This window comes from Trifolium pratense, linkage group LG5, assembly GCF_020283565.1.
Source record: "Trifolium pratense cultivar HEN17-A07 linkage group LG5, ARS_RC_1.1, whole genome shotgun sequence".
NCBI classification, from domain to species: Eukaryota; Viridiplantae; Streptophyta; class Magnoliopsida; order Fabales; family Fabaceae; genus Trifolium; species Trifolium pratense.
The window spans coordinates 26,030,013-26,042,490 of record NC_060063.1 but is presented as its reverse complement, the minus strand read 5'-3'; the positions used below and the strand labels follow the sequence as shown (position 1 = coordinate 26,042,490).

Genomic DNA, 12,478 nt, shown 5'->3' with positions numbered 1-12,478 from the left:
ATTTTTATTTGAAGCTTTTATAAAAAGTTTCTTTGTAAAAAATTTTTACACAAAATTATGTAACACTATAAAAATTATTTTTAAAAAGTCAAAACAAACGGGCCCATAATAATATATTAAACGTAATTATTACTAAACCACCTAATTTATTCTCATCAATTTTAATAGTATTTCAAATCTTCTACTCATAAATATAATTGTAGTGCTAAAGATAAATATAACATAGGCTTAATTAGTAAAATGGTCCCTTAAAGACATTTTTGGTTTCACATTGGTCCTTAAAGAAAAAAAGGTCCGAATAGGTCCCTTAAAGACATATCCGCTAATCAGTTTGGTCCTATTCAGATCTCTTTTTAGGGACCAAACTGATTAACGGAGATGTCTTTAAGGGACCTATTCGGACCCTTTTTTTTTTAAGGGATCTATTTGGACCTTTTTTTCTTTAAGGGACCAATCTGAAACAAAAAATGTCTTGGACCATTTTACTAATTAAGCCTATAACATATGTAACAACTTTTTTTAAGAAAAAAACTTTAAAGAAGATTATGCCAACGATCAAAGATTAATATGAAGAAAAAAAAATTAATCTACTGACAATATATTAAAGTAATTACTACTCTTAACCAAAATAAAAATAAAAATTACCTGAATTACCTAATTTGTCCTCATCAATTTTAATAATATTTTAAATTTTTTACCATTAAATGTAATTTCAGCTCTAAAAAAAAAAACACCATTGTTGGCAATTTGGACGCTGTGTTGTTGGATCCTTTCAAAGAAAGGAATAACATGTTGTTCTTTTAGAAGACATTATCGATTGAGAATGCTATAATTAAGAATCTTGTTTGGTGGTGGTTGAGGTCAAAGAAAAAATGTTTCATGTATGATTTAAATATTTGGTGGTTTAATCTATTACATTTTTTAGAGATTAAAACTACTTGATATGTTTGGCTCATATGTGTAATGTTCTTTCTTTTGGGTGGGGGTGATTTACTCTTTCTTTTTTTTTTCCCCCTTTTTTTAGATTTTTTTACTTTTTCCCAAATTTTTTTAAACAACAAAGTAAAGCTAAAATGGCTATAACATCTAGAAACTTAATATAAAAAGGTATATACCTTCCCCAAGATTAAGAAAAACGAAAATTAGGCAGAGAAACCTATTACTAACAAGTTCGCTCCTAAAAACCATAGGGTGACTATCAAACCATAAGATATCATTAATGTCAAGGCCTAAATTAGCTAGCTTATCTACAACATGGTTCCCTTTCCTATGGATATGAGAGACTACAAAATACATATTTGACAGCAAAAGCAAGCTATTGTTCCAACAGTTTGTGAGCTTCCAAGGAATAGCCAACCGAGACTTGAAAGCGGGAGTAACAAGCTTGGGATCACACTCAAAGCCAAAGATAATTCCAACCTCTTCTTTTTGCAATCTCAATAGAAGTAATTGTATCAATAAGCTCAACAGAGAAAGCATCACCAACCCCAAATTTTGTGGCACAACAACCTATATCATTAGCCTGATTATCTCTAAAGATGCCTCCACAAGTTGAAGGACCGAGGTTACCTTTAGAAGTAATATTTGAGTTACACTTAACCCAACCCAACAGAGAGGGGGAGACTGCCAAATAATCTCTGTAATGACCGGTGCTTTAGGCAGGTGGATACTCACATTGAAAACTTTTAAAATGTAAAAATCAGTCATTGCATGACCAGATGACAATGTAGTGATATTACCATATGACAATGTAGGTTTTTTTGACTTCTTAAAAAAAGTATATCATTAGATCATGCGTCTTAACATTAAAATATATTAAATCATTATTTTTAAATATAAAAATTGATGAAGAGGCCAAAACTGAATAATTTTAAAATAAAATCATCAATTTCATAAATAAAAATATGTTAAAATTTTATCTCCATATCTTTCTCTATAATCACCCCAGATCAAGGGATTGACCAACTTTCTCCTTATTTAGAGCTCTCTGATATAGAGATTAACTCCTAATTTGTATTTGTAGTATAAATACAAGTTGTATGTACTCATCTGAATCAATTGAGAGAGTATCAATAATAATATGAAAATGTTAAACAGTGTCCCGGGCACTAGTTAAGATTATAAATAAGGAAATTTTATCTCATAATTTGTGAATTCAATGTTTTAATTTAATGATTTAAAAATGTATTCTCTCTCATCATTAATTTTTTTATTTGTTTCTTTTTATAGAATGTTTAACTAATACTCCAAGGGCATAATAATATACTTTCTTCTTTCAAATAAATAGAGGAAGAAAAACTGTAGTTAAACTTAACAAAAAAAAAAGTGATTACAATTACAATATGATTATGAACTGAAAAATAAAGATGGTGTATTTTTGTGTAGAAAATCGAAAGGAATATACACACGTCAATGTTTCCTATGGGGGTGTTTGTTTCATGGATTATAAATTTATTCCCAGGAATGTGACTTTGGGAATCTTTAATTCCTATGTTTGTTTCAAGTTTTAAAAAATTATGCCTAGGAACTTTTTATTCCTTGGAATATAAATTACACATGACTTTCCCACTTTTTATTCTCATGTTAAATGGTGGGAATCTTACATTCCCATGGGAATAAGAGGTAACCACCCATAACTCCCCACTCTCCCATTATTTTTAACTCATTTATTTTTTCATTTTAATATTTTAAAATATTAATTGAATTTATTTTAAAAATGTTCCAAGGAACCTTATTTATTTACCAAACATATTGATAGGAATAATGTTCCCAGCAATAATATTCCAAGGAATAATAATCCTAGGATTATAATTTTAATCCCCGAAACAAACACACCCTATGAAAGTAATGAAGACATGAGAAGGAACTATGTCGGAAGACGCCACAATCGCCACGATCAAGATGCTGTTGTTGAATGTTTCAAAGTTTATAAGCTGGATGAAGAATGGGGAAAATGGGTTGATGTGAAAAATTTGAAAGATAGAGCTTTCATTTTGAGCAAAAGCTGTAACTTTTCTGTTTCAACTAAAGAATTGATTGGATATCAAGGGAATTGCATCTACTTTAGGGATGCTTTTGATGTGAGAATGTATAATCTGGATGATCATAGTGTCACTACTGTTGATTTTAATCCTTGCATTGACAAGACTTTGTGGTCTCGTTCACCTTGGATAAGATGTTAGAGGACAAAAACAGTTTCAAAGGTACACTGTGATTTCTCTTCTTATCTCTTTATTTGTCTTAATAATGTTATTAGGATAGCACCATGACTTACTGAGGTGATTCTTCAAGGGACTTTATTTATTAGTTGAGTTATTTTGACACAATTTGTTGACAATGTACAAACATCGTACGACACTATATATAAATACCCTATTTATAAATGTCATGTGAACTTTATTATATGGTTGATGCGGTAAAAATACATGGTCAATTACGTTCAATGGATTGTTAACGAGTTACCGCATTATGTTGTAACTAATTAAACACATATTTGAACTTTGTTAACCATGTAATGAAGAAATTAACAATGTTGTGTCAAAAAATCAGTGTGTTCAAATACACATGATATGCATTAACCTTCGACTACACGTAATTAACCATGTATTTGAAATCCATTAACAGTGTGATAAAAGACAAACAATGCATACAGTGTTTGTGTCAAAATAACATTTTTCTGTATTTTTGCTTTTTGAGATGCAAGAATGTGAGTTTATTCAATCAAAAGATTAGAGAATACTTGCTTTTGGCAATTGAGTATTTTATCAAAGCTGATATGTAGAGCCTACTAATATGAAGAGTGAAGAGTGTCAATATGAAGAAGAATGTCTCTACCTAAAGAAATGCAGAATGTAGAGCCTACTAATATTTGCTAATTGATGTTTGTTCTGCTAGCTAGAAATGCAGAGTGTAGAAATATATATAATGAGATTAAATTAAACAAACCTACACAGTATTAAACTGTGTAAGTTAAGGATGGAAGGCTATGTGATATGCATATAGTTATTATTCCCTAGTGCTGGAACAATATAGCAAATAATGTATATATGGATTTTGAAGGATTAATATGTTTCATACCAAACTTGATTGTTGTCCTCAGTCTCAATTCAAAAGCGTTCTTCTCCTGCCGGTTGCCTAAATCACAACAAATTTGAACTAATCAGTGTATTTACATTTTCAATAGATTTGTTTGTGAAAAGGTCAATGACAAGATAATATGAAAATAACATACCATTCTAAATCCTGCAAGTTTACCTAAGGCTGAGTGTAGAGGGCAGACACAACATTTTGGCATAAAAAATGGAACGTTGGCTAAATTTTTTGTTTATTTGCTAGATGATCAAGTTTGTTGACTCACCTATTTTTCTTTGTAACAACTAACAAGACAAGAATCAATCACATACAAGTAATCATTGTTCGACTATAAGCAAAAAATGAGATTAAATTATGTAGTTTGAGGATTGAATCCTACCAACATGGCATCTTCTGCATATTCTCTTACTATAATCTAGCTTGTTTCTGTCATTTTCCTTTTTGACAAGAAGCTTGTTTCTGTCTTGATTCATTATCAGTTAAGAATTTATGGTCAAAACATGAAATTATAACTCTACACTATTCGGTCATTACATGATCATGGTTTTCCTGATAAAAAGGATTGATACTTAGATTTTCTAGTTTGAATGTGTCAAAACAGTTTTAGGTATCAGCCAGATGCTTGCTCATTCATCCACCTGAATGATATTTCACAAGAACATCTATGATAAACTATGAAGAACACACACCGACACAGACATTGACACGTCAACACCAATAATAATTAAGAGTAAGACAAATTTGAACTGATCAGGGATCAATGGTTTGCAATAGTTTTGTTTGTGAAAAGTTCATATTAAAGATACTAATCAAGAGTAAGACAAACTCAGAAATCCATTTGCACAAAGATTAATATTCAACACACACCACTTAGGTTTCAACTTATTTAAGTAGTTTTCCATGTTAAATTACTAAAAGAAACCTTAGTAATGAATCATTCGTAATTTCCATCATGCTAGAAAAGAGGAAAGTATAAATTTCAACCAAACACATAATAAAAACTGGAAAGTATAAACGAAAATAAAGAAGAGAGAGAAAAATAGTAAAACAGTACATAAATTGGATGAGCGTGGATCGAACACGCGACCTTCAGATCTTCAGTATGACGCTCTCCCAACAGAGCTATCCCCACAATATGTTTAATCAATACTTCTTCTTGATGGCTTTCCTTAAATTGTGCATTTTTATGGTTTGAAACAAGAATTCAGTTTCGTCGTTTTTAATTGAATGTTTTATCAAATCTGATATGTTCTTTGTCATTTCAACAGCGAAGAGTGTCAATATGAAGAAGAATGCCTCTCCCTAAAGAAATGCAGAATGTAGAGACTGGAGACTATTATTTGCTTATTTATGTTTGTTCTGCTACAAGTATATAATGAGATTAAATTAAACAAACCTACACAGTTGATTAAACTGTGTAGGTTAAGGATGGAAGGCTATGTTATGTACATCCGAATGAAATCTTCTACATGTCGTCTTTATTGTCAATGCATCTGCATATAGTTATTATTCCATAGTGCTGGAACAATATAGCAAATAATGTATACATGGAGTTTGAAGGATTAATGTGTTTCATACCAAACTTGATTGTTGTCCTTGGTCTTAATTCAAAAGCGTTCTTCTCCTGCCGATTGCCAAAATCACAACAAATTTGAACTAATCAGTATATTTACTTTTTCAATAGATTTGTTGTCTGAAATGGTCAATTACAAGATAATATGAAAATAACACACCGATCCAGCGGTTTTCACAAAAGGACATCCAAACACATCCAAAAATATTCGGTTTTTCGGTTTTTTTGGATCGGTTTGCGGTTATTTTTTGGGTTGGTTTGGATTTGAGCACCCCTACTCATAATTCATTACCCTATGACACATTTTAATGATGGAAGATTTCGGAAAAAAAATTTACAAAAGGGAAAAAGTTCATAAGATACTAATCAAAACACAGAAATCATTTTCACAAAGATTAACAATCAACACTTGGTTTCATCTTATTAGTAAAAGCCTAATTTCCATCTTGGTAGAAAAGAGGAGAGTAAAAATTGCAACCAAACACGCAATACAAAAAGGAAAGTAATTAACGAAAATAAGCAAAAGGAGATTAAAAACATACTGTGCGGTGAGCGTGGATCGAACACGCGACCTTCAGATCTTCAGTCTGACGCTCTCCCAACTGAGCTATCCCCGCAAGATGAATAATTTGTACGGTACGTCTTACTTGTTTTGATTCTTCTTTTGTCTTTTAGAAATTTTGCATTTTTCGTGTTGGAACGGAAGCATGATTGGACAGAATTTCACGTTGTACTAAATTTAGTTGGTATACTTTTTTAAGTTTAATATTTAAAGATCATTAAATTATTTTTGAAACACGGATTTCGACACTGACATTTAATACGATACGGACACATTGTTAATGTAAAATATATAGAACACCGACATTGTGACATATTTATAAAAAATCTAAGTTGAAAATCAAAATGTATACATGTGCTTCTAAGTTGAACAAGTTATTTCATTAAAAAAATTTAAATCATTTCTTAAGAGATGCCAATCACTTAAATCTATCACAATTATCTCGATGGTGTTAGTTTTTATAGTTGCGCGCAGAAGATACTTTTGATTTACAAAAAATTAACATAAAACAATATACAATAATATTTGACCTTAATTTATCCATCTACTATAAAAAAAATTAAAAATATTGTAATCAAATGTAGGGTCCGTTTGTTTGAGATTTAAAAAAATGATTTTTTTTCAAGAAAAACATTTTTTTGTAGAGATTTTGAAAAAAAATCTAAAGCTATTTGCCGTTTGTTTACAATCACTAAAATCTATTTTTTTAAGATGGTGAGGGATGATGAATGATAAAAAAAAATGAATTTTGATAAAAGCTATTGAAAATAGATTCTCATTTTTGATGAAAAAATTGATTTTTTTACTAAAATGATTTTTGAAAAAATCTGAAACAAACACAAGTAAGATAAAAAAAATAGATTTTTTTTTGGCAAAAATAGATTTTTTGGTGAAAAATCTGAAACAAACAGGCCCGTAATCTTTTTGATTCCTTAGTTTCGAGACATCTTTAGTCCTTGTGAATATGTGTAACATGTGTCAAAGTAGAGTAGAAGCAAAGAAAAAAATTGGGGCACTTGTCCTACACGTGTTGTACGAGTATCTTATAGGCGTCGGATACCGATCTAAGGAGTTCCAGAGTAAAGGAAAAATGTTTTTTTTTTAAACAGCTGTCTTAACTATCTAACACATGTCGTACGAGAGTCATACAAGAATCGAAACCATATGATAAAACAAAAATGCAAAGCTTTAGTAGAGCAAGTATGAAAAATGGAAATGTAGTTTTTTCGTGTTCAAGATATTTTTAACTCTATGGCTGATAATGACCCGAGCCAACTCACAAATAGATTGAAGCTCGATTCGACAATTGCCTCGTTGAATTTGGTTCATGAACCAAATAAGTTGAACTTGAGTCAAAAGTTAAGTTCGTTAAATAAATGAGTTGAACGTAAATTATATATTGTTCTGGATTGACTAAAGCCCAATACACATCAAGGCCCATCTTAATGGGATAAGAATAGCAAGTGGCACGAGCGACCACAATATCAATACACGAGCACGTATAAGGGCTATACGCTCCCAATATCCAAACATGCTCCCAAAACAAAGGATAATCATGTGTTATATGTGGCAGATCCTCTACACATGGGGACCTCACTATACTGTAAACCCTAATATTCTACTATATATAAACATTCATACATCAATCTCTAAGTATGGCCTCCGCGCCTTCAATTTACACTCTCTTTTACCACATTCAAATACAAACTTGAGCGTTGACGCACTAACATTGTCGCAGGTACATTTTCCCCCATAAAGACCAAGAAATCACCTCAGTATCACCACACACAACTCCTACCAGCTGAATCATCATCATCATCTAAGACAATCATTTTTGAACAACCCGTTGATATATAGTTTGACCCGTGAACTAATTCAGTTATTTAATATATTTCTAAACTTTGTTACTTCTATCGGTTTTTGGTTGGTTTTATACATTTTTCTGCATATTTATGCCGATCTGAATTTCGTACACATTTATAATGACGTTTATTTTATTTTATTTTAATATTTGATTTTTTTTATAAAAAAAATAGTTTAAAAAATTAAAGATTTGAAATTTTGACCAACAAATTTACTGATTCACTCAACGAGTTGAACCGACCTAGCCAAACCGAGTTGTTCCTAAACTTAAAACGAGTCAAGTTTGAAAAAAATAAAATAGATAACAATCTATTCGGTCATTTTTCCCAATAACATCATAGCATCACCGCCGTTACTGCTCACTGCTCCTCCATCTTCTCATTTAGTCTTTCTCTGGTTCTTTTCATTGTTAATCTAACAAACAACCCAACCTTGCTCCGCCATTTTCATTCTCAACCTCATCATCTACTCAAATCTATTAAAAAAGGTTTCCAGCCAAAAAAGAATCACCACCTGAGAACAAACAAACCTCTTTCCGTTTAACCCGATCCAGATCTATCTACACCAACAACATAATAATGGAGTGGGAAGGTGCAGTTTCAGGATCATCGGATATGGAGGAGATTCCCATTCCTCTTCCTTTAGCTTCTGAATCTGAACAACCTTATGTCTCTGAACTTCTCTCCTTCACTCTCGATCGTCTTCACAAGGAACCTGAACTTCTTCGCGTCGATGCCGAACGGATCCGTCGCCAAATGCAAGAGGTTGCAGTTGGTAATTATCGTTCCTTCATTGCCGCTGCTGATGCTTTGTTTGCTATTCGCCATGAAGTTTCTTCTATTGATAATCATCTTGAATCTATGGTATTCTTTTTTTTCTTCCTAATAATATTTCACTTTTCTATTTCAATGGAACTGATTTACTTACTATCTATTGCAAATATTATTATTATCATGTTTTTTGTGTATTAAGGCTTGAATTGGTTTAGATTGAGTTTATTTTTAGCTGAATTGGGGAATTAAATGATTCAAGTGAGTTCAAGCATTGCAATTCATTTGTTGCAATTAGAAAATAAAATAAAATTATAGATACATCTTTATGCAGATGTTGCAAGTAATACATAATACATATATAGCACTGTGTAATATTATGTACTTTATTTCATTGGGTTTCAATTCATAGAATATATCAAGATATTAAAATTTGAAGTGAGAATTACGAGAACAATAATATTTCTGTACCATTTTGTGAAGTTGATTAATAGAATTGAACTTGAAAAGTTAAGGACAAGTAGAAAAGAAAAGGATTTGGATAGAAGAATATTACAGAACGAGAGCTTTACTATAAGTTTACTCTAACCTGGATTATATCTATCCCACTGTTTATCCTCTACCATCTCTCTCTATTTCGGATATCTTGATATATTTAGAAGGAAAGAGAGGAGTAAATTTGTGTGGGTGAAAAAGAGAGTCTCCCTTGTTTGGAGAGATAAAATCCGGTCTCACATTTTGCAATATCTGCATTTTATGAATAAAAGCAGTGGAGAAAATGGGCACTTTTTGGCTCTTCTGGTAATATCCTCACACTTTCGTGCCCTTTGCTCCGAGAAGCATCTTCTTTGCAGTAACTGTCTTCACCTCACTAACAAGCATCGTCTTATCTACCCCTACACCATTGTGCATTGTTGATGTGAGCTCAGTTTGGGGTGCAGCGGCTGGTCACTGGTCAATGTATTTTGAAGTGATGGCCGGTGGTATGTGGATTTGGGTGGTAGGGTCTTGGGATTACCTAGGGGGATGTCACGGCTTAGGTCAATGTGTATAGGAAGCAGTGTTTTTGCAATGGAGCTGGGTGATTTGGTAGAATTTCTGACGATGCATGATGAGTACCATGACCTTTTTTTTGTGGTTTCCCGATTTGATTTTTGTTGGGGTTCCTGTTTAATGTTTATCAGGATCTTAATTTGACAGAAGAAGAGCTTCAAGATGAGGGATGCATGAGTTTACTATGGCTCTATTTTGCTTAGTTAAAGTTTCACAAGAGTAGACTATTGTTTGTGGTCTTAACCCTCCGGTTCCCAATCAAGAGTAAACTCTGATTTTAAGGCAGTGTTTGTGTTTTGTGTTAATCTATAACAATATATAAAGGGGATAAGGGAGTTTGGGCTGGATTTTTTTTGGTCCATTTTGCCCTTAACTTCCTTTATGGTTTTTTAATTATTCCATAATTGCCCTTAACTTCCTTTTTTTTTTTTATGGTTTTTTCATCTATATCTATTCTATACTATATCTATAACAATATATAAAGGGGATAAGGGAGTTTGGGCTGGATTTTTTTTGGTCCATTGTGCCCTTAACTTCCTTTATGGTTTTTTTTATTATTCCATAATTGCCCTTAACTTCCTCTTTTTTTTTTTTTTATGGTTTTTTCATCTATATCTATTCTATACTATAATATATAAAAAGAATACATGAGTTTTGGGGTAGAATTTTCATAATACCAACATTACCCTTGCTTTTTTTTAGTAGCAACAAAAATCTTTTATTAACAAACTCACCATAACATAAGGCGTATTTTTTTTTTTGGGTACATAAGTTAGACACAGGCAGGCGCGGAATGCGCCTGCCTGGCCCGCTAGTAATAATAATAATAATAATAATAATAATAATAATAATAATAATAATAATAATAATAATAATAATAATAATAATAATAATAATATTGTATATCTAGTGCAGCACTGAAAACAATGCATTTCCTGGCAGCTAACCGTTCTCAAAGGATAATAAGCACAACCATTTGTAGTGTAATTTGTTGATTCTGTACCACAATACTAATAATAAATTATTGCATTTATTATTAGACTTATGTCATTCTGACTTGGGAGGGTAAATTTGTTATCATGTATACACTACAGGTAATCAATTGCTACAAGTATTAATCATTCTGGTATACCACTCTAAATTCGTAATAGATCATTTTAAACTGGCACATCAATTTAATGGCCAACAATTCCATGTCTTTTGCTTTCTAATTATATGGGTGTATGGGTGTTTTGTACTTTAAGTAAACAATGTTTTCCTTATTTCTTATTTTTCAATCAAAGCAAACAAGCGGAGAGGACTCAATATTAATTTCTTCTTGTTTTCACTCATGCTAAATGCTAAATATTATTATAAAAATCTACTCTTTTTCACTTTTTTCTTTCTTCCCATTTTCCTTTTCACTATTACCTTTCTCCCCATTTTCTTCTCCACAACCAAGCAATGGTAAATTCTTTATAATCTCCTTCCTATCTCTTTATTTGTCCTAATATAATGTTATTTTAGGATAGCACCATAACTTAATGAGGTGATTCTTCAAGGGACTTTATTTATCAGTTGAGTTATTTTGACACACAATTTGTTGACAATGTACGACACTATATATAAATGCCACGTGAACTTTATTATAGGGTTGACACTTGACACAGTAAAAGTACAGGTTCAATTACGTTCAATGGATGGTTAACGAATTACAGCATCCTGTTACAGCATCCTGTTATATTCATCTAGTGATCTTTGGCACAATATTGTGTCAAAAAATCACTGTGTTCAAATACACATAACACATGATATGCATTAACCGTCGACTACACATAATTAACCATGTATTTGAAATCCATTAATCATGTTCGTGTAACATGATGCATACAGTGTTTGTGTCAAAATAACATTTTTCTATATTTATGTTTTTTGAGATGCAAGAATGTGAGTTTATTCAATCAAAAGATATAGAATACTTGCTTTGAATGTTTTATCAAATCTGATATGTTCTTTGTCATTTCAACAGCGAAGAGTGTCAATATGAAGAAGAATGCCTCTCCCTAAAGAAATGCAGAATGTAGAGACTAGAGAATACTATTTGCTAATTTATGTTTGTTCTGCTACAAGTATATAATGAGATTAAATTAAACAAACCTACACAGTTGATTAAACTGTGTAGGTTAAGGATGGAAGGCTATGTTATGTACATCCGAATGAAATCTTCTACATGTCGTCTTTATTGTCAATGCATATGCATATAGTTATTATTCCATAGTGCTAGAACAATATAGCAGATAATGTATACATGGAGTTTGAAGGATTAATGTGTTTCATACCAAACTTGATTGTTGTCCTTGGTCTTAATTCGAAAGCGTTCTTCTCCTGCCGGTTGCCAAAATCACAACAAATTTGAACTAATCAGTATATTTACTTTTTCAATAGATTTGTTGTCTGAAAAGGTCAATTGCAAGATAATATACAAAATAACACATCATTCTAAATCCTGCAAGTTTACCTAAGGTTGAGAGCAAAGTTGTGTTCTATCCAAACTCTCCTTGCATCGGTGTTAAGAAGATTGGCTCG

At 31.7% G+C, this 12,478-nt stretch overlaps 1 protein-coding gene, 1 long non-coding RNA gene and 1 other non-coding gene across 6 annotated transcripts; 2 read left to right on the top strand and 1 right to left on the bottom strand.

Moving 5' to 3' along the window:
- The first annotated feature begins 2,842 nt into the window (after positions 1–2,842).
- LOC123887024 lies at positions 2,843–5,732 on the top strand. Of its 2 annotated transcripts, XR_006801322.1 has the most exons (3): positions 2,843–3,203; positions 3,801–4,822; positions 5,361–5,732. It is a non-coding gene; the product is annotated as an uncharacterized LOC123887024 (long non-coding RNA). The 2 variants fall into 2 exon arrangements; XR_006801321.1 differs by lacking the exon at positions 3,801–4,822.
- Positions 5,733–6,209: 477 nt separating this feature from the next.
- Positions 6,210–6,282, bottom strand: TRNAF-GAA. Its single transcript has one exon. It is a non-coding gene; the product is annotated as a tRNA-Phe (tRNA).
- A 2,113-nt stretch (positions 6,283–8,395) lies between these two features.
- LOC123887023 (conserved oligomeric Golgi complex subunit 8-like) lies at positions 8,396–12,235 on the top strand. 3 transcript variants are annotated; one of them, XM_045936295.1, is made up of 2 exons: positions 8,396–8,953; positions 10,045–10,198. In XM_045936295.1, exons 1-2 carry the CDS (start codon positions 8,669–8,671, stop codon positions 10,114–10,116), a joined length of 357 nt encoding a protein of 118 aa, XP_045792251.1. In that variant the 5' UTR covers positions 8,396–8,668; the 3' UTR covers positions 10,117–10,198. The 3 variants fall into 3 exon arrangements, with proteins under 3 accessions (XP_045792251.1, XP_045792252.1, XP_045792253.1); XM_045936296.1 differs by having other exon boundaries at positions 10,061–10,197; XM_045936297.1 differs by lacking the exon at positions 10,045–10,198 and adding an exon at positions 11,922–12,235 and having other exon boundaries at positions 8,397–8,953.
- The last annotated feature ends 243 nt before the right edge of the window (positions 12,236–12,478 follow it).